Source organism: Bombina bombina, chromosome 6 (genome assembly GCF_027579735.1).
Source record: "Bombina bombina isolate aBomBom1 chromosome 6, aBomBom1.pri, whole genome shotgun sequence".
NCBI lineage: Eukaryota > Metazoa > Chordata > Amphibia > Anura > Bombinatoridae > Bombina > Bombina bombina.
The window spans coordinates 299354156-299377753 of record NC_069504.1 but is presented as its reverse complement, the minus strand read 5'-3'; the positions used below and the strand labels follow the sequence as shown (position 1 = coordinate 299377753).

Below are 23598 nucleotides of genomic sequence, written 5' to 3'. Positions count from 1 at the left end.
ATTGGCTGATAGGATTCTATCAGCCAATCGGAATTAAGTTAAAAAAATCTGATTGGCTGATTGAATCAGCCAATCAGATTCAAGTTCAATCCGATTGGCTGATCCAATCAGCCAATCAGATTGAGCTCGCATTCTATTGGCTGTTCCGATCAGCCAATAGAATGCGAGCTCAATCTGATTGGCTGATTGGATCAGCCAATCGGATTGAACTTGAATCTGATTGGCTGATTCAATCAGCCAATCAGATTTTTTTAACTTAATTCCGATTGGCTGATAGAATCCTATCAGCCAATCGGAATTCGGCGGACGCCATCTTGGATGACGTCATTTAAAGGTACATCATTCCAAGTTCAGCAGTCGGCCGGGATGGATGCTCCGCGGCGGCGGAGCGAAGAAAGAAGATTGAAGATGCCGCCGGAAGAATGAAGACTTTGCTGCCGCTTGGAGGAAGACGTCGCCGGAGGAAGAATTCTTCTTTGCCGCTTGGAGGAAGACATCGCCGGAGGAAGAATTCTTCTTTGCCGCTTGGAGGAAGACATCGCCCGGATCGGATCAGGAGTTCGGCCCGGTGTGGTGAAGACAAGGTAGGGAGATCTTCAGGGGGGTAGTGTTAGGCTTTTTTAAGGGGGGTTTGGGTGGGTTTAGAATCGGGGTATGTGGGTGGTGGGTTGTAATGGGGGGAGGGGTATTGTATTTGTTGTATGCAAAAGAGCTGAATTCTTTGGGGCATGCCCCACAAAAGGCCCTTTTAAGGGCTGGTAAGGTAAAGAGCTTTGAAATTTGTTGAATTTAGAATAGGGCAGGGAATTTTTTTTATTTTGGGGGTTTATTATTTTATTAGGGGGCTTAGAATAGGTGTAATTAGCTTAAATATCTTGTAATCTTTTTTTTATTTTTTGTAATTTAGTGTTTGTTTTTTTTTGTAATTTAGTTTAGTTAATTTAATTGTATTTTTAGATAGATGTTAGTAGTTTATTAAATTTATTGATAGTGTAGGTGTATTTGTAACTTAGGTTAGGATTTATTTTACAGGTAATTGGGTAATTATTTTAACTAGGTAGATATTAAATAGTTAATAACTATTTAATATCTATTATACCTAGTTAAAATAATTAACAATTTACCTGTAAAATAAATATTAACCCTAACATAGCTACAATGTAATTATTAATTATATTGTAGCTATCTTAGGATTTATTTTATAGGTAAGTATTTAGATTTAAATAGGAATATTTTAGTTTATAAATGAATTAGATTAATTTAATATAAATTTAGTTAGGGTTAGATAGAGTTAATATAGTTCATATAAATACTATAGTAACTATATTAACTATATTAACCCTAATATAATTAGGGTTAATATAGTTAATATATATAATGTAATACCTATATTAACTATAATATACTTAGGGTTAATATAGATAATATAGCTGGCGGCGGGGTAGGTAGATTAAATTAGGGGTTAATCATTTTAATAGAGATCGCGGCGGTGTAAGGGGCTTACATTAGGGGTTAATAATTTTTATATAGGTGGCGGCGGTGTAAGGGGTCAGATTAGGGGATAGATAAGGTAGATGGCGGCGGTTTTAGAGGCTCACAGTAGGGGGTTAGTTTATGTAGATGGCTGCGGGGTCCGGGAGCGGCGGTTTAGGGGGTAATAACTTTATTAGGGATTTCGGGGGGGGGGGGGGATCGCGGTTGACAGGGAGATAGACATTGCGCATGCGTTAGGTGTTAGGTTTATTTTCTAGTTAGTTTAGGGAGTTACGGGGCTCCAATAGTCAGCGTAAGGCTTCTTACGGCTGCTTTTTGTGGCGAGGTGAAAATGGAGTAAGTTTTCTCCATTTTCGCCACGTAAGTCCTTACGCTGCATATTGGATACCAAACTGCGCGGGTTTGGTATACCTGCCTATGGCCCAAAAAACTGCGGGCGACGGCAGAAATATACGGGCGTAACTTCTAGGTTACGCCGTATATGTGATACCAAATCCGCGCAAATATTGGCATCGCCGGCTTTTGCGGGCGGCGCTTTATATCGGATCGACCCCTATGTGTTTAAATGTGTATATACCCCTTAAAGCTGCTTCATGCAGTTTTAAAAAAATAAATAAAAATGGTCATATTTATATTTGATGTTACTTTGCTATCCTCTTTATTTTGGGAGCAATTGAGGCAACTTATTTTTGTTAACCAGTGGTCTGGTTAATCATTTCTAGTGCTAAGTGTAAAAGTGAGCTTCTGGTTAATGATTTCTAGTGCTATGTGTAAAAGTGAGCTTGTGGTTATTTAACGTGCGCTGTAAATGGGCAAATGTATCGCTTTACAGGCTCACGTTAAAATAGTGCCTCACTTGTAATCTAGCCCTTTATGGGGGTATGACACTGAGGTCATTTTCCTTTTAATTAAACACTTCCATAACAGAAAATTAAAATAGGGGTGCTTGAAGAATTAATTTGAGGTAACCATTGAGGTGATTTATAAAACATGCATTTTTTTCATTGTCGTCAGCATATCCTTGCAATTTTTTTTATGTTTTTATTTTTTTTTTAATCATAACTTTGGAGCCAGAAGAAATTATACAATAAATGTTGTTCTGTCTCTAAAAAGGTCAAAGGCAAAGGAAAACATGTCTTGAATTGAATTGACTTCTCAGCTGCCAATACATTTATCTTTTTTTATCAGGAGACAATTTGTTGTTTGTGTTGCCTATGTCTGCAAAAACATACTGGTTCAATGTACTCTTGCATGAAAGAAAACAATTAATGTAATTATTCTGACATCGAAAAAGAGCACTTTACTTTATTTTAATGTTTAGATATAAAGGGAATAGCTAATTGAGCAATGAGTGACATCCAACTAAAATTAATTAAAGGAAATTGGCTGGAAGTATTTGTGTTGGTTTAATAATGAATACAGGAAAAGGGTGTGGAATGTATAATATTTTAGTACAACAAGTCTTAAAATAAACAAAGCTGACTCATTTTCCTGATAAAAAAAAAAATAAAGGGAAAAAAATTATGAAAAACAAATAATTAATTATAAGTGAAGCAAAACATTTAATTTGATAAAAATAAAAAGTAATTCAAATTAATGCTGAAAATTGTTTGTGTATCTGTTAAAAAGTGAATTTCACTGTCAAATAGATCTTTGAACAGGAAATCCCTAGTGTCTTTTTTTTCTCCTAGTGTTATTGTACTAAATACACGGAAGAACTATACCCTGCTGTATTCACCCAAACATTGTTTGACCTTGTTCCTAAAATAGATTTACTACATTCTCAGCATGCATCAAATAATGATTTCTTTTTTTAGGAAACATAACTGAAAATAATGTATATTTTAATATTTCCTTCTATTTTATATTATAATGTATTTTTAAATGTGTATCCTCTTTGATCAGCCTGTGTTAAATGTATGAAAGCTGTGCAATAATTTTTTTTTTAATGGAACACTAAAGTCAAAATGAAACTTTCATGATTCAGATAGAGCATTCAGTTTTAAAATGATGTTCAATTTAATTCCATTATCAAATTGGACACATTCTTTTTATATGCATACTTTCCGAGGCACCAGCTTCTACTGAGCATGTGCAACAGTTAACACTGTAAACGTATAAACGTTTGTGATTGGTTGTCACGTGATACAGGGAGCGGGCAAATTGAAGTAAATTTTGAAATTTGTCAGGAAAAAAATCTACTGCTTATATAATATTCAAAATAATTGTGATTGAATTGTTTTGAGCACTTGTTAATTATGGAATTCTTCTTTATTTAACCCCTTAATGACAACTGATGTACCAGGTACGTCATGCATTAAATTACAGTTAATGACAATAGACGTACCTGGTACGTCAGTTGTCTAAGAGAGTGCTGGAAGCGATCGCAATCGCTTCCAGCAGCTCTCAGGGTATTGCAGTGATGCCTCCATATGGAGGCATCCTGCAATACCCTTTCAGAAGACTCCGATGCAGAGAGAGCCACTCTGTGGCCCTCTCTGCACCGGTAGCGATGGTGCCGGTTCGTTGGTGGGTGGGAGCGCAACAGGGAGGCGGGTGGGCGGCCCATCGCTACCCGGCATCCGGCTCCTGTAAGTGCAATGTGCACGCCGGGTGCCGGGAGCGTGCGGGGGCGCGCATGCGCGTGGGCGGGTGCGCGTGCACGCGCGCGATTAGCTACCCACTGACACCAATGAGGAGGGAAGAGGGGGGAAAAAATAAATATATAAGGATCTGGGAGGGGGAGGGGGTTGGGGTATTGTGGGGGGCTGCTACACTACAGAAAACATTTAAAATGGCAAAAAAAGATCAAAAAAACACTTGTTTTTGGGGCAAATTGGGTACTGGCAGACAGCTGCCAGTACCCAAGATGGCGGCAATTAGGTAGGGGAGAGGGTTAGAGAGCTGGGGGGGGGATCATGGAGGTTGGGGCTAAGGCAGGAGTCCATCACAGCTAAAACATTTTATTTTTTTTTATTAAAAAAAAAGAAAAACTCCTTTTATTTAGTACTGGCAGACTTTCTGCCAGTACTTAAGATGGCGGGGACAATTGTGGGGTGGGGGAGGGAAGAGAACTGTTTGGGAGGGATCAGGGGGTGGGATGTGTCAGGTGGGAGGCTGATCTCTACCCTAAAGCTAAAATTAACCCTGCAAGCTCCCTACAACCTACCTAATTAACCCCTTAACTGCTGGGCATAATTTACGTGTGGTGCGCAGCAGCATTTAGCGGCCTTCTACTTACCAAAAAGCAACCCCAAAGCCATATAAGTCTGCTATTTCTGAACAAAGGGGATCCCAAAGAAGCATTTACAACCATTTGTGCCTTAATTGCAGAAGCTGTTTGTAAATAATTTCAGTGGGAAACCTAAAGTTTGTGACAAAATTTGTGAAAAAGTGAACTTTTTTTTTTATTTGATGACATTTGGCGGTGAAATGGTGGCATGAAATATACCAAAATGGGCCTAGATCAATACTTTGGGTTGTCTTCTAAAAAAAAATATATACATGTCAAGGGATATTCAGGTATTCCTGACAGATATCAGGGTTCCAATGTAACTAGCGCTAATTTTGAAAAAAAGTTGTTTGGAAATAGCAAAGTGCTACTTGTATTTATGGCCCTATAACTTGCAAAAAAAGTAAAGAACATGTAAACATTGGGTATTTCTAAACTCAGGACAAAATTTAGAAACTATTTAGCATAGGTGTTTTTTGGTGATTGTAGATGTGTAACAGATTTTGGGGGTCAAAGTTAGAAAAAGTGTGTTTTTTTCAATTTTTTCCTCATATTTTATATTTTTTTTATAGGAAATTATAAGATATGATGAAAATAATGGTATCCTTAGAAAGTCCATTTAATGGCGAGAAAAACGGTATATAATATGTGTGGGTACAGTAAATGAGTAAGAGGGAAATTACAGCTAAACACAAACACTGCAGAAATGTAAAAATAGCCATTGTCATTAAGGGTAAGAAAATTGAAAAATGGTCCGGTCATTAAGGGGTTAATGGTTCTTTAATGTTATATTTTTTTTCAGTTTATTTAATTAATGCTAAAAAAATATTATTTTGGAAAATATGATATTAAATGTTTGAAGGGTATTAGTTAAATTCTTACCTCTCTTATACGAGATTGCCAAATTTCTGTGATATTATTATTATTGCTAACATTGTATACAGAATTTTCTAAATCTGGACACTTCCACCGAGGCAAAGATAGAATGGCTAGTGTGGGAGTAATGAAGCTAAAGGTACCTCCTTGAAGAATAGGTAGCCTGCAAAACAAAACATGAGGTTAGAAATTTTTAAAAAAATAGTATGTCAGGATATTTTGCTAAATGTAAAAACTATACATATTTATTTTAACAAGAATACTTATATATACCATTATTCCCCTGCCAAATAATAATTTTAATAATAACAACACTGGCATTCAAGGTCAATGAACATGCTGGCTTTCCCAGAGCAGACCTATTAAGTCACACTATGAAACACCATTTGAGGTCTGTTCTCCAGATCAAACTACAGTCAATAAAATCACACCAAAGAATAAAAAATAAAAGTTTCTAAATTCCTTTATTTTGTGATAGTCCTGATTTATTTTGGTCATTTAAATGCCTAATATTATTCTATCAATGTAAAAACACTACATTACTAATGAAATACATAGCCTTAAAAAATTGATTTTAATAAATTATATTTAGCTTCTATGTACAGAAGTACTACATTTGCTAAAATCAGATAATTTGAAAATTAAATTTACATTATATTTATAAAAAGTACAATATGTCACAACCACCACTCCTGATTAGCCTGTACAGGTGAGGAATTGAGGATGTGACTGAGATTCGAGGATGAAAGGGTTAACAGAACACTTTCTAAACTATTCTAGCTCCAGAAAGTACACAAATCCCTTTTATCACCACTCTCTATCTGCATCTATAACTCTAAATGCTGCCACCACCTAAAGATTATTATATTGAAAATCCTAAGGAAAAACCCAAACTAATAGATAAAAATCCCAAACACACAATTTGGCAAAAATCATTCTAAAAAACCCAACAGTACTATTATTACCAGTCTCTTTAATTAACATTAATTCAAATGTTAGACACAGTGCATCTAAAAAATTTTTTGTTAACAAACAGTTACACACAGTGCAAAACAGTTTTTTAAAAACAAAAAGGATGACAATATTACAGAACCTATAACTTTACCAGTAGAATATAGCCTCCAGGGAAATGGTATAAAAAATGGTCAGCCATGCTGTTATGCATAGCTTCCCATGTAGATTTACAAAAGTATTATGTTGAAATTACAGTTAAATACAGTATTTTCTAAGGTCAGGTTTCTAACCAGGACCCTTTCAGAGTAGTCAAGGAAAGTAACCACCCCTATATTTTATGGCATGTTATAAAAATCCCTGGTTGAAAATTATAGAACAACTTTTAACTTTATGTTATGTATATCCAGCCCATACACCCATATAACCTGTGACATCAAGAGGGTTATTTTGATACCAAACGTGCCATATTTGGTCATACAGTATCTAAGAATGTTACCTTTAATGGACCTAAGGCTTGGGCTTTGATAGCTACCCTTATGTCACTGTTGTTGACAGCCTGGGGTCGTAAAGCTGACCTTAGGCCCCAGGCTTCCAGTTGTATGTGATACATTTTACTCAATTGAAGCTTGCAAGCTATTTATGACAGGAGGTATATTTTCTAAGGAAAGTACACAGTGACATACATACTCTGAAAAACAAAATAATTAGCACACAGATGAAAAGTTAACTCCTTCCACCTAAAATCATGAGGTCTTCATGACACAATAAAAAAATATAATGTATTTATATATTTATACTTCAGTAATCAATTTCCATGTTCAAAATTAGACATTACTACTTTTGATTTGTTTTTTAGAATATTATGAGTAATAATTAATACAGTTTTAAGACAAAAATATTTTTAACACAAAAGCCTGTCAATAGTGATGTCGCGAACAGTTTGCCAGAGAACAGTTCCCGGCGATCTTAGCTTGTTCGCGTTCGCCGCGGTGGGCGAACATATGCGATGTTCGATCTGCCCCCTATTCGTCATCATTTAGTAAACTTTGACCCTGTATCTCACAGTCTGCAGACACATTTCAGCCAATCAGCAGCAGACAGTCCCTCCCAGACCCTTCCAGCTCCTGGGCAGCAGCCATTTTAGATTCATTACGATCCTGCATTCTTAGTGAGAGGAGGGTTAGTGCTGCTGCTGGTGATTTTATAGGGAAATTGATAGCTAGGCTAGTGTATTCAGTGTCCACTACAGTCCTGAAGGACTCATCTAATCTCTGCTGTAAGGACAGCACCCCAAAAAGCCCTTTTTAGGGCTAGAACTTCAGCCCAAAAAGTCCCTTTTTAGGGCTAGAACTTCAGTCGTTTTTTGTTTTTTTTGTAATCTAATTGCATTTGCCTGCCTGTCAGCCTGTGTGTGAGGCTCACAGCATATACTGTGATTAATTGCTCTGTGCCACCACTCATATCTGGTGTAACATTAGTGTAAATTTAAAAATTGTATGCAATTCGTATCTATTCATCTATTGATCGATGTAATTCGTATCTATCAAATGTATATTGCATCTTTAGATCTATGTAATTCATATCTATCAAATGTATACTGCATCTTTTGATCTATGTAATTCGTATCTATCAAATGTATATTGCATCTTTTGATCTATGTAATTCGTATCTATCAAATGTATATTGCATCTTTTGATCTATGTAATTCATATCTATCAACTGTATATTGCATCTTTTGATCTATGTAATCTATGTATCTATCTATCAAATCTATCAATCTCGTGGCCGGACTGTTTTGTGACAGCCACTTGTGTTTTGGCCAAATTTGAAGTAGGAGGATCGACCAAGCATCTTTTTCCATCTCCCGGTTCCTAAAATCCATGCCATATACATCTACCCCGATAGGGGGAGTAACAGGTATTAAACTGCTAAGAATAGTACTACTTAAAACACCACTCATATCTGGTGTCACAATAGATTGCACGCGCAGTGCCCAAAAATTTGAAGCAGGAGGACCGACCAAGAATCTTTTTCCATCTTCCGGTTCCAAAAATCCATGCCATATACACGTGCCCTGGCGCCGCAACTGCCTCTGGGAACCTTACCATGGGTCTCAGACCCACATCTTGTAATTCTCTGTCAGGGAAATTATATAGCTATCAAATCTATCTATTTATCTAACGAATCTATCAAACTATCAATCGTATCTATCAAATATATATTGCATCTATTGATCTATGTAATTTGTATCTATCAAATGTATATTGCATCTTTTGATCTATGTAATTCGTATCTATCAAATGTATATTGCATCTATTGATCTATATAATTCGTATCTATCAAATGTTTATTGCATCTATTGATCTATGTAATTCGTATCTATCAAGTGTATTTTGCATCTTTTGATCCATGTAATTCGTATCTATCAAATGTATATTGCATCTTTTGATCTATGTAATTCGTATCTATCAAATGTATATTGCATCTTTTGATCTATGTTATTCGTATCTATCAAATGTATATTGCATCTTTTGATCCATGTAATTCGTATCTATCAAATGTATATTGCATCTTTTGATCTGTGTAATTCGTTTCTATCAAATGTATATTGCATCTTTTGATCTATGTAATTCGTATCTATCAAATATATATTGCATCTATTGATCTATGTAATTCGTATCCATCAAATGTATATTGCATCTTTTGATCTATGTAATTCGTATCTATCAAATCTATTGTATAATGCATCTATTGATCTATGTAATTCGTATCTATCAAATGTATATTGCATCTTTTGATCCATGTAATTCGTATCTATCAAATGTATATTGCATCTTTTGATCTATGTAATTTGTATCTATCAAATGTATATTGCATCTTTTGATCTATGTAATTCGTATCTATCAAATGTATATTGCATCTTTTGATCTATGTAATTCGTATCTATCAAATGTATATTGCATCTATTGATCTATGTAATTCGTATCTATCAAATGTATATTGCATCTTTAGATCTATGTAATTCGTATCTATCAAATGTATTGTATAATGCATCTATTGATCTATGTAATTCGTATCTATCAAATGTATATTGCATCTTTTGATCCATGTAATTCGTATCTATCAAATGTATATTGCATCTTTTGATCTATGTAATTTGTATCTATCAAATGTATATTGCATCTTTTGATCTATGTAATTCGTATCTATCAAATCTATATTTCATCTTTTGATCTATGAAATTCTTATCCATCAAATGTATATTGCATCTTTTGATCTATGTAATTCGTATCTATGAAATGTATATTGCATCTTTTGATCTATGAAATTCGTATCTATCAAATGTATATTGCATCTTTTGATCTATGTAATTCGTATCTATCAAATGTATATTGCATCTATTGATCTTAATCTATGTAATTTGTATCTATCAAATGTATACTGCATCTATTGATCTATGTAATTCGTATCTATCAAATGTATATTGCATCTATTAATCAATGTAATTCGTATCTATCAAATGTATATTGCATCTATTGATCTAGGTAATTTGTATCTATCAAATGTATATTGCATCTATTGATCTATGTAATTCGTATCTATCAAATGTATATTGCATCTTTTGATCTGTGTAATTCGTTTCTATCAAATGTATATTGCATCTTTTGATCTATGTAATTCGTATCTATCAAATGTATATTGCATCTTTTGATCCATGTAATTCGTATCTATCAAATGTATATTGCATCTTTTGATCTGTGTAATTCGTTTCTATCAAATGTATATTGCATCTTTTGATCTATGTAATTCGTATCTATCAAATATATATTGCATCTATTGATCTATGTAATTCGTATCCATCAAATGTATATTGCATCTTTTGATCTATGTAATTCGTATCTATCAAATCTATTGTATAATGCATCTATTGATCTATGTAATTCGTATCTATCAAATGTATATTGCATCTTTTGATCCATGTAATTCGTATCTATCAAATGTATATTGCATCTTTTGATCTATGTAATTTGTATCTATCAAATGTATATTGCATCTTTTGATCTATGTAATTCGTATCTATCAAATGTATATTGCATCTTTTGATCTATGTAATTCGTATCTATCAAATGTATATTGCATCTATTGATCTATGTAATTCGTATCTATCAAATGTATATTGCATCTTTAGATCTATGTAATTCGTATCTATCAAATGTATTGTATAATGCATCTATTGATCTATGTAATTCATATCTATCAAATGTATATTGCATCTTTTGATCCATGTAATTCGTATCTATCAAATGTATATTGCATCTTTTGATCTATGTAATTTGTATCTATCAAATGTATATTGCATCTTTTGATCTATGTAATTCGTATCTATCAAATGTATATTTCATCTTTTGATCTATGAAATTCTTATCCATCAAATGTATATTGCATCTTTTGATCTATGTAATTCGTATCTATGAAATGTATATTGCATCTTTTGATCTATGAAATTCGTATCTATCAAATGTATATTGCATCTTTTGATCTATGTAATTCGTATCTATCAAATGTATATTGCATCTATTGATCTTAATCTATGTAATTTGTATCTATCAAATGTATACTGCATCTATTGATCTATGTAATTCGTATCTATCAAATGTATATTGCATCTATTAATCAATGTAATTCGTATCTATCAAATGTATATTGCATCTATTGATCTAGGTAATTCGTATCTATCAAATGTATATTGCATCTATTGATCTATGTAATTTGTATCTATCATATGTATATTGCATCTATTGATCTATGTAATCTATGTATCTATCTATCAATTCTATCTATCTCGTGGTTGTGCAAATGGACTGTTTGTGGTTGTTTGTGGTGCGATATACGGGGAGTTTGGTCTGTCACTGTCAAGCAGGCATAACCCTTACACTACCTGATCAATACAACATCATACCTGATGTTTTAAAGCACGTTATTCCAAACAATTTAGGAATGTTAGGTGATTTAGGCCCTTTATGGCTTAAAACCAGACTCTGCATCAACTATGTAATTTTCCGTGGGAGTTTTGCCATGGATCCCCCTCCGGCATGCCACAGTCCAGGTGTTAGTCCCCTTGAAACAACTTTTCCATCACTATTGTGGCCAGAAAGAGTCCCTGTGGGTTTTAAAGTTTGTCTACCTATTGAAGTCAATGGCGGTTCGCCCGTTTCGATGGTTCGCGAACAGTTGCGGAAGTTCAAGTCCGCAGTTCGCGAACCGAAATTTTTAGGTTCGCGACATCACTACCTGTCAACTAAAAAGATTATCTAGATTGTAAATGCTTATGAATGAAATGTATTCAATAATATGCTATAAACATATGTTTCAAATAAATTCCTGTAAGGTCCACATATAAATGAACCAATTTGTATAATAAAGTAAATTTCTTTCTGTGACAACACTTTTGGTGACATTAGCAGGAATGCAAATGAACTCACACTATGGGCTCTATTTATCAAAGTTTGAGTGAACTATGTTCCAGCTAAGAATTCTACCACCTAGGAGCAAGATTACATATGCGGCGTTGCCCGCAAAAGCCGGCGATGCCTAGCATACAAGTTAAGCGCATTTATTTTACCTGTCGCCCGCATTTTTACTCCCATAAACTCCCATAAACTAACTAGCGCAAGGACTTATGCGGACAGAATTGAGAAAATCTACTCCATTTTCATCTCACCACACATAGGCAGGCACAGCAACCCTTGCACTGACTAAAAAAGCAACGTAACTCCCTGGAAGCCTTAACAAACACATACTTTTAAGCAGCATCTCAAATAGTTAAAGAGACAGTATACTATAAAATTGTTTTTCTCTTTCCAATTACTTTTTTTACTAGCTGCAGAGTATAAAATGTTTGAGATTTGTTTTTTAAAGGTTTATTTGTGTATATGAAATAGCTGATTTTGGGTTTTGAAGTCACAACCTAATTAAATGGGTTGAGCTTGTAGGTATAATCAGATTTCATTACTTTATCACATTGTGTTCATATACTTGCTTCTTTATTTTATATCTGTTCATAAACCAATCACCAATACTTGGAGAAAACAATAGAAAATTAACATTTTATTACCTTATCTCTTCTATAACCCACTGGGAGTGTAATTTATTCTATTGGCTGTGTTAACACAGCTTTGCCTTTAGGCCAAAATATTTAAGGATGGGTGGGGATGGGTGACGTTGAGCTTCATGCTTCACCCAAATACAAGCAGTGTTTTGACGTGCTCGTGCACGATTTCCCCATAGACATCAATGGGGAGAGCCGGCAAAAAAAAAGCCTAATACCTGCAATCGCGGAAATAAAAGCTTCCTAATGCAGCCCCATTGATATCTATGGGGAATGAAAAAGTTATGTTTAAACCTAACACCCTAACATAAAAACCACTTCTAAACACCCCTAATCTGCTGCCCCGACATCGCCGCCACCTACATTACAGTTGTTAACCCCTAATCTGCTGCCTCTAACATCGCTGCCACTTACATTACAGTTATTAACCCATAATCTGCTGCCCCTAACATCGCCGCCACATAAATAAAACTATTAAACGCTAATCTGCTGCTTTAACATCGCCGCCACCTACATTACAGTTATTAACCCCTAATCTCCTGCCCCCGATATCGCCGCCACCTACATAATATTATTAACCCTTAATCTGCCGCATTTAACATCGCCGCCACCTACATTACAGTTATTAACCCCTAATCTGCCGCCCCAAATGTCGTCGCCACTATACTAAAGTTATTAACCTCTAAACCTCTGGCCTCCAACATCACTAACACTACATAAATATATTAACCCCTAAACCTAACCCTAACTTAACCCTAACCCTAAGCATAACCCTAACGTAACCCTAACACCCCCTAACTTAAATATAATTAAAATAAAGCTAAATACAACTTACAATTATTAACTAAGCAATACCTATTTAAAACTAAATACTTACTTACCTGTAAAATTAAACCTAAGCTAGCTAAAATATAACTAATAGTTACATTGTAGCTATTTTAGGTTTTATTTTTATTTCACAGGTAAGTTTGTATTTATTTTAACTAGGTAGATTAGTTAGTAAATAGTTATTAACTATTTACTAACTACCTAGTTAAAATAGGATGCAACAGCCAATAGGATTTTTTTACCCTTTAATTCCTATTGGCTGATAGAATTCTATCAGCCAATCGGAATGTAAGGGATGCCATCTTCGATGACGTACCTTAAAGGGTAACTTCATTCTTCGTTGACCATCGGAAGTAGAGGATGCTCCACGCCGGATGTCTTGAAGATGGACCCGGTTCGCGCCGGATGGATGAAGATAGAAGATGCCGTCTGGATGAAGATAGAAGATGCTGTCTGGATGAAGATAGAAGATGCCGTCTGGATGAAGACTTCTGCCCGCTTGGATGAAGACTTCTGCCGGCTTTGATGAGGACTTCGGCCCGCTTGGATGAAGATTTCTGCCGCCTGGATGAGGATGAATGTCCGGTCTTCAAGAACTGTAAGTGGATCATCGGGGGTTAGTGTTAGGTTTTTTTAAGGGTTTATTGGGTGGGTTTTATTTTTAGCTTAGGGTTTGGGCAGTAAAAGAGCTAAATGCCCTTTTAAGGAAATGCCCATCCAAAATGCCCTTTTCAGGGCAATGGTTAGCTTAGGTTTATTTAAATATAATTTTATTCGGGGGGTTTGGTTATTTGGGTGGTGGGTTTTACTGTTGTGGGGTTGTTTGTAATTTTTTTTACAGGTAAAAGAGCTGATTTCTTTGGGGCAATTGGCAGTTTAGTGTAGGCTAGGGTTTTTTTTATTTGGGGGGGGGGGGGCTTTTTAATTTTGATAGGGCTATTAGATTAGGAGCAATTTGTTTTTATTTTTGATAATTTAATTTTTTATTTTGTGTAATTTGTGTTTTAATTTAGTGTTTATTTTTTGTAATTTAGATAAATGTATTTGATTAATTTAATTTATTTTATTTTATTGTAATGTTAGTTTTTAGTGTAAGGCAGGTTAGGTTTTATTTTACAGGTAACTATGTATTTATTTTAACTAGGTAGCTAGTAAATAGTTAATAACTATATACTAAATAGTCTACCTAGTTGAAATAAATACAAACGTACCTGTGAAATAAAAAAAAAAACTAAAATAGCTACAATGTAACTATTAGTTATATTGTAGCTAGCTTAGGTTTTATTTTACAGGTAAGTATTTAGTTTTATATAGGAATTATTTAGGTAATAATTGTAAGTTTTATTTAGATTTATTTTAATTATATTTAAGTTAGGGGGTGTTAGGGTTAGGTTCAGGGTTTAATAGGTTTATTATAGCGGCAGGGTGGGAAGATGGCAGATTAGGGGTTAATAATATTTAAATAGTGTTTGCAATGCGGGAGGGTGGCAGTTTAGAGGTTTTTAATTTTATTATAGTGGCGACGATGTCGGGAAGCGACGGAATAGGGTTAATACATTTTTGAAGTGGCTGCGATGTCCGGAGCGGCAGATTAGGGGTTAATAATTTTATTTTAGTGCTTGCGATGCAAGAGGGCATCAGTTGAGGGGTTAATAGGTAGTTTATGGGTGTTAGTGTACTTTGTGACAGTTTAGTTATGAGATTTATGCTACAGCTTTGCAGCATAAAACTCATAACTACTGACTTTAGATGGCGGTACGAATCTTGTCATTTTAGAGTGTACTGCTAACTTTTTGGCTTCACAGCAAAACTTGTAATACTGGCGCTATGGAAGGTCCCATTGAAAAAGGACTTTCTTAAAGTGCGGTACTGACGTTGCGTGAAGGCCAAAAAGGTGTACGGTACACCTATTCTGACAAGACTTGTAATAGCGGCGTTAGTGAAAAATCATCGTTATGAAGCATAACAATGCTTTTTCAGTCATAACGCAAAACTCGTAATCTAGGTGAATGAAAGCTGTGTTTCCATAAAAAGTGTAAAGTACATATTCAAATATTTTTATAAAGGGCATGCCTGTGCTTATATAGCAATTAAAGAACATGGCAGATAAACAAGGGGCGCCAACATAGTGTGAATCGTTAAAACAACAAATATAAAAGTGGTGTGCAAAAAACTACTCACAAGGAAAGTGGCACCTTAAATGAATAAGGTGTGATAAAGCAGGCTGACATTCAAATTCCAGCAGTCAGTATGCTGGAGGTCTCACCCAGAGGACCTGTGGAATCCAGATAGGCGTCTAGAAAGTAGCACCCACGTTTTTTAGGGCCAATGGCCGGACCAGGTGAGCTGCAAGCTGATAGGTGTTCTCCTGCTGCACTCACGCCACCAAGACTTTTCTCCAAAACTGACAGTGTCAGTGTATGAAAGGCTCCGTGGCAAAATTTATTTTGCAACGCGTTTCTCAGTCTATTCCAGACCGTTTCATCAGGCATTTGCCTCATTATTATTAATTTTTCACACATACCAAACACTGTGCTGTTTATATTTATTTATGCATACGGGTACAAACACAATCATAAAGTGTTAGGTCCTACTTTGATAACCTGTGTTCCAAGCGCATCCTCTTAGGTTTTTCCTCCTCAGGAATTTCTTTTTAAATTAAAGAACATGAAACTCTTCTTTATGATGAGATAACTTCCTTTATGAATTCTCAATATGTCAGTGCTCCAGAAGCAGCATGGCAGCATTTTGTTTTCCATATGCACCATCAATCGCATACCATTGTGCGATTACAAGTTCACCTTCCTGGTATATTTTACTGAAGATAATATTGAAACTGCTGTAGAAAGAACACAGTTAAGAGACACCACTTTGACTGCTTGGTTTAAGTTACTCCAAGAAGATTTGTCATCTCATGCATATCTTTACACTGATATTCCTCAGCATTTTATTTTTCATCAAAAGACAACAAAATGGAAAAAAGAGTATGAGATTGAGCAAATAACACCATTGGTCGCATGTACTCTGTAAATTTAACCTAAGATGTTGAGAGATTTTGTTTACGATTACTTTTACTCCATATTAAAGGAGCAACTTCTTTTGAAGATATCCGAACATTTGCTGAAGTTTAGTTTTACACATCTAAAGAAGCAGCTCAAAAACGCTGTCTTTTTGAAGATGATCAATCATCCGACTTAACATGAAGCTGCAAGTGAAATTATGCCTCGACTGCTTAGAGAGCTTTTTGCTCATATTTATGCTTTAGCATCTCCACCAAATGCTAAATATCTTTTTGAAAAGTATAAATAAAAACGATTTGAAGACTTTTCAAGATACCCTGGTCACACACCAGAGTGTCAAAATTGTTTAAATTATGGACTTAGAGATATTCAAGATATCTTGATTGTTAATGGCAAAAATTGTCAGGATTTTGGTTTACCAAATCCTCCCAACAATTTACCAAAAATCGCAGAGACCTCTATGATGCTGCTTTAGAACGTTATACTGCAGTCCAAATGAAGGCATCTTTTAATGATCTTCAAAGACAAAGTTTTGAAGAAATCATTCCTGCATCAGAAACTGACACTTTACCACAAAGGTGTTATTTTCTTGATGGTCCTGGTGCTAGTGTTAAAACCTACCTATAAAAGACTTTGTTGAGGACATTTAGAGGAAACAGTGAGGTAGCATTACCAGTTGCTTCAACAGGTATTGCGGCAAATTTACTTGAAGGTGGATGAACATACCACTCGCAGTTTAAGTTGTCAGTTCCTTTGTTTGATACTTCAACCTCTTCCATGAGGCAAACCTCTAATGATGCGTGATTCGTACAGCAAAGATTATTATTTGGGATGAATCTACCATGTCTTCCAGTGATGCACTCAGATGCATCAACACTCCTTTAAGAGCTGATGAATAACAACAAACCTTTTGGAGGAAAACAATTCTGCTCGGAGGTGATTTCAGACAAACCCCTGTTGTTGCACATGGAAGTAGATCAGCTATAGTTGAAGCCAACATAAAATTCAATCCACTCTGGCATAAGTTTAAGCTTTTGAAGCTAACAAATAATGTAAGATCTGTTGATCCTGAGTTTAGCTATTGGCTTCTAAAGCTTGGAGATGGAATACTCACTAATGAGCATGGCTTTCATGTAGATATCTTTGAAATTCCATCTCACATAATTTGCAAAGACTCCATTGTAAAGGAGATTTTTGGTGAACAGTTAAAAGATTCGGATGCTTTTAAGTTTGCCAAAATGGCAATTTTATGTCCAAAAAATAGTGATGTTAACAAGATCAATGAAGAAGTTCTTAGTTTGTTAGAAGGTGAAACCTCTACTTATTTAAGCACTGATTCTATTGATGACGAATCACAGGAAGACAGGGAAAATTACCCAGTTTAGTTTTTAAATGAATTGGCTCCTTATGGAATGCCAGTTAATAAACTCAATCTTAAAATTGGTAGTATTATTATGCTTTTGCGTAACCGTAATACTAAGAGAGGTTTCTGTAATAGCACCAGTTTAGTTGTGAAAGCTTTGCGGCAACATTTAATTATTACTCAAGTATTAACAGGTACCGCTGAAGGGCAAAATGTCTTTATTCCTTGAATAGACTTAGGACCAAGTAATACAGAACTTCCTTTTATATTACGAAGAAGACAATTTACAGTTGAATTGGCATTCGCTATGACTATTAACAAGTCTCAAGGTCAAACTTTAGATAGAGTTGGCATCTATTTGCCTGAGCCTGTTTTCAGCCATGGTCAGCTATATGTAGCTTTCTCTAGAGTAAAAAGCTCTGCTGATGTAAAAGTTAAAGTCACAGATGGACAAGAACAAGGCTACTTATTAATAGGAAGTGATGCCTGTTTTACAAAAAATGTGGTCTACAAAGAAATATACTCAAAGTAGACATAATTAGAAGAGCAGCAATTTTGTATATATTTAGGAGAGCAGTCCGTCGAAATACGGTGTCACTACACCTGTAGCTTAAATATATATATATATATATATATATATAGAATAAGTGTGGCCAAATAGGGTGTTGCTATACCTGTAGCTTATTATATATATATAAAATATTTTTTTATATATTTAGGACAGTAGTCCATAAAAATATGGTGTTGCTATACCTGTAGCTTAAATATTTATATAAAAGCAGACTTACCAAAATAGGGTGTTGCTACATTTGTAGCTTAAAAAATAAATAGACTGCCCAGCTTATTGCCTAATGTATATAAATATCTATTTAAAACCAAAAATAAAATTTTCCTGTATGTGAAAAACATTGGAATGTGAAACATTAATGTTGGGTTTAGCGCTGTGGGTTTCATTTGGTGTTTGGTTAGTGTTTTTAAAGAACGCTTTATTGAAGTCTATGGGGAGAAGTAAACGCAGTTGCACTTGGAATACGAGCACTAACCCGTGCAAGCAAAAAACGTTACTTCTGGCGGCGTTAGCGCTCGAACGAAAGCACTAAATACCGCCTCACTTGTAATGTAGTCCAGAATCAGCTATTTCAAATACAAGTAAAAGTGTTGTATGAAAAAAAAAAAAATAATTCCAGAAAGTAACAATTGATCTTTGGGAACACATTAACACCTTCACTACAGAGAACTTTGGAGAAATTTGGGCCAAAGTATCAGAGATTTTTTATTTACCTATGAAAACGATATATATTTTTTAAAGTAGACAACACAAAGTATTGATCTAGACCTATTTGGCTGCCAGATACAATAATATATAAAAAACAAACAAAAAAACTTTGTGTTTCTCACTGAAATTATTTACACACAACTACTGAAGTCATAAGACAAATGGTTGTTAAATATTCTCTGGGATCACCTTTGTTCAGAAATAGCAGACATGAATGGCTTTGCCATTGTTTTTTGGCAATTAGAAGGCAATTAACTGCAGCTGCACGGCACTCTTGAAATTCCTGGCAGTGAAGGGGTTGATCAGTTAGCTTGTAAAGTTAAGTTTGTGCTGTATTGTCCTGATCGCCACAAACAGCTCTCCCCCCAACAGTTCTCTTACCCTCCAACTGACTATCGCCATGTTTGTTACTTGAAGACATTAACATTAATATTAATTAATATTTTATTTTTTATTATTTTGTATGATTTTATATGTTTCTTTAGTGAAGCGGCCCCCCTCCCCCTTCAAGATCAATATTTTCCATAATATAGGGTCCTCCCTCCACTGTTTCATAGTGTAGTGGCCCCATCCCTCTCTTTCCCTTTATACACATTTTATTTAGCATAGGGAATCCTGCTTCTCCATCCCTTCTCCTAGTTGGGCCGACCCACCTGCCTTCCTCTTTCCTTTCCAACGCTCTCACTCGGCAGACAGTGTTACTCTCAATAACGATTGGCGATCTGCCTTCCTATAGTAAGGGAGCATGGGTGCTCCCTTACTATATGAAGCCAGTTGTGTCAGCACAGTACAATAGGCAGAGTACTGTGTGACAAAAGAGATAAAAGTGAGGGTAATCATGGTACACAATTAAACAGACTGTCAAAAGAAGAAATTGTAGCAGAAAATAAAAGGCAACATAATACACACTGTGTGAGACTGTAAATTAAAAGATAAAAAGACAATACAAATCTTTAAATAAATGAATGAATTACCTCAAATAAACATTGTAATCAGTTTATTACCTTGTGCCAATTGTTGTTTGCAGAATTGTGCATATTCCAGACACAAAGAAAATTGTGCTTATCAGCTGGCTTTTTACATAATTATCATGTTTCACACACAAAGGTTCTGCTAGGATTAGTGGAATCGCTATTATACCTCCAAATGCCAAAATATAGTGCTGCAAAAAAAATATATAGATATATTTATTAAAAGAATGTCTTATATATGCATAAACAACATTATTGACAGAGCTTACTGGCACTTTGTCAAATCAGTACTTCAGCATTTTGGGTTTGGCTTAAAACTTTTGTTTGTGTTATATGAAATATTAGTATTATCTAGTTTTCTCTGGCTTATTCCTTTTGACTAATAACATCCACCAGGAAGCCCAGTGTCCCTATCTAAGGTTTTAGTTACCAAAAACCCATGATAACGCAGGTATTTATGGGATCAAGTAAACTCATGATGTTTTTAATATGTTCTATCTCAATGTCTGATGGTGTCTAGGATAAGAAATACTGGGCTAGATTACAAGTGGAAATTTAACATTAGCCTGCAAGTAGGGTTGCAGTAGGGTTGCACCGATACCGATACTAGTATCGGTGCCGATACCAAGTATTAGCATGAGTACTTGTACTCGTGCAAATGCACTGATACTTAAACCGATAACTCCAATTCCTACCCATATGCCATCTTGTGGCGTTTTTCAAACTGTATGTTCCCATTTCCTTTTAAGCTGGAGTGGAGACTTAACTAAAAATTGTTCACTTCTGTTCTGCCAATACAAATTGCTGTTATTTGTATTATTTTACGTCAGAGCAGTGCTTTAAAAGCTGAAACTTTACAGCTGGAAGCCTCTCATCTTGCACAATTATGCTCAACATATACTGTACTCTGAGGAACACTGTTAGCCAGGGCTGGACTTGGAATAAAATGCAGCCCTGGAAAAATATGAAGACCAGCCCTATTTTCTGTTGAGTCAGTAGAATACAAATGCCCCATTTTTCTCAAAGGGGATTACTGGGATACTCCTTCCCCAATATTATTTTCAGAATTAAATTATACGACTTTGTATTAAGTACAAGTGTCAGATTTATCAGTTATATAGGCACCCTACAACCCAATTACATCCAGTAATCGCCCCTTTAAATTGTAGCTTTCCAGTCCCAGCTGCTGCAGCTGTTATTTATTGTTGTTATTATTAATATGTTATTGTAATATTTTTTATTTATAAACATGTTCTGTGAACTTTGTGACAACAAGCACATAAAACTGTTTTATTATTTCAAAATGTCTTTTGAGATACAGTTCATAATTATAAAGAAGCGATCTTAAATCATTAGTCTGTATTGTGCTTGGTAAACTGTCATGACATTAAAAAAGTATCGATAATTGGTATCGGTGAGAATTTGTAAAAAAGTATCGGTACGTGTACTCGGTCTTAAAAAAAATGGTATCGGTGCAACCCTACGCGCAAGTGATATTAAAATATAATGCCTGCGTTAACTTATTATTATTTCAAGTTGAAAGTAAACGCAATGGCATGAGCCCAAACTAAGTTTGTGCTCATCTGGCTAGCATGACTTAAGACCTTGCGTAAAAGGATAAGTCGAAAAAAAAAAAAAAGGCACCAAACACAACATAAATACTATAAAAAATACATTTACACTCATATATACACTATCTGATAAAACCATTTATAAATATAAAAAATTAATAAAAAAAACGGGCTCAAAGGTATATGGTATATGATAAGGTGTTTGACTGCAAAGGCCTATAATATATATATATATATATATATATATATATATATATATATATATATATATATACAGGGAGTGCAGAATTATTAGGCAAATGAGTATTTTGACCACATCATCCTCTTTATGCATGTTGTCTTACTCCAAGCTGTATAGGCTCGAAAGCCTACTACCAATTAAGCATATTAGGTGATGTGCATCTCTGTAATGAGAAGGGGTGTGGTCTAATTACATCAACACCCTATATCAGGTGTGCATAATTATTAGGCAACTTCCTTTCCTTTGGCAAAATGGGTCAAAAGAAGGACTTGACAGGCTCAGAAAAGTAAAAAATAGTGAGATATCTTGCAGAGGGATGCAGCACTCTTAAAATTGCAAAGCTTCTGAAGCGTGATCATCGAACAATCAAGCGTTTCATTCAAAATAGTCAACAGGGTCGCAAGAAGCGTGTGGAAAAACCAAGGCGCAAAATAACTGCCCATGAACTGAGAAAAGTCAAGCGTGCAGCTGCCAAGATGTCCCTTGCCACCAGTTTGGCCATATTTCAGAGCTGCAACATCACTGGAGTGCCCAAAAGCACAAGGTGTGCAATACTCAGAGACATGGCCAAGGTAAGAAAGGCTGAAAGATGACCACCACTGAACAAGACACACAAGCTGAAACGTCAAGACTGGGCCAAGAAATATCTCAATACTGATTTTTCTAAGGTTTTATGGACTGATGAAATGAGAGTGAGTCTTGATGGGCCAGATGGATGGGCCCGTGGCTGGATTGGTAAAGGGCAGAGAGCTCCAGTCCGACTCAGACGCCAGCAAGGTGGAGGTGGAGTACTGGTTTGGGCTGGTATCATCAAAGATGAGCTTGTGGGGCCTTTTCGTGTTGAGGATGGAGCCAAGCACAACTCCCAGTCCTACTGCCAGTTTCTGGAAGACACCTTCTTCAAGCAGTGGTACAGGAAGAAGTCTGCATCCTTCAAGAAAAACTTGATTTTCATGCAGGACAATGCTCCATCACACGCGTCCAAGTACTCCACAGCGTGGCTGGCAAGAAAGGGTATAAAAGAAGAAAATCTAATGATATGGCCTCCTTGTTCACCTGATCTGAACCCCATTGAGAACCTGTGGTCCATCATCAAATGTGAGATTTACAAGGAGGGAAAACAGTACACCTCTCTGAACAGTGTCTGGGAGGCTGTGGTTGCTGCTGCACGCAATGTTGATGGTGAACAGATAAAAACACTGACAGAATCCATGGATGGCAGGCTTTTGAGTGTCCTTGCAAAGAAAGGTGGCTATATTGGTCACTGATTTGTTTTTGTTTTGTTTTTGAATGTCAGAAATTTATATTTGTGAATGTTGAGATGTTATATTGGTTTCACTGGTAAAAATAAATAATTGAAATGGGTATATATTTGTTTTTTGTTAATTTGCCTAATAATTATGCACAGTAATAGTCACCTGCACACACAGATATCCCCCTAAAATAGCTATAACTAAAAACAAACTAAAAACTACTTCCAAAACTATTCAGCTTTGATATTAATGAGTTTTTTTGGGTTCATTGAGAACATGGTTGTTGTTCAATAATAAAATTAATCCTCAAAAATACAACTTGCCTAATAATTCTGCACTCCCTGTATATATATATATATATATATATATATATATATATATATATATATATATATATATACAATATACTG

At 35.3% G+C, this 23598-nt stretch overlaps 1 protein-coding gene across 1 annotated transcript in view; it reads right to left on the bottom strand.

Moving 5' to 3' along the window:
- LOC128664402 (solute carrier family 23 member 2-like) overlaps positions 1 to 23598 on the bottom strand; it is a 391187-nt gene that overhangs the window by 358322 nt on the left and 9267 nt on the right. Inside the window, exons 2-3 of the mRNA XM_053719234.1 lie at positions 20157 to 20354; positions 5609 to 5765 (exon numbers count right to left, since the gene is read on the bottom strand). Coding sequence (XP_053575209.1) covers positions 5609 to 5765; positions 20157 to 20354 — 355 coding nt within the window. The remainder of the gene's footprint in view (positions 1 to 5608; positions 5766 to 20156; positions 20355 to 23598) is intronic.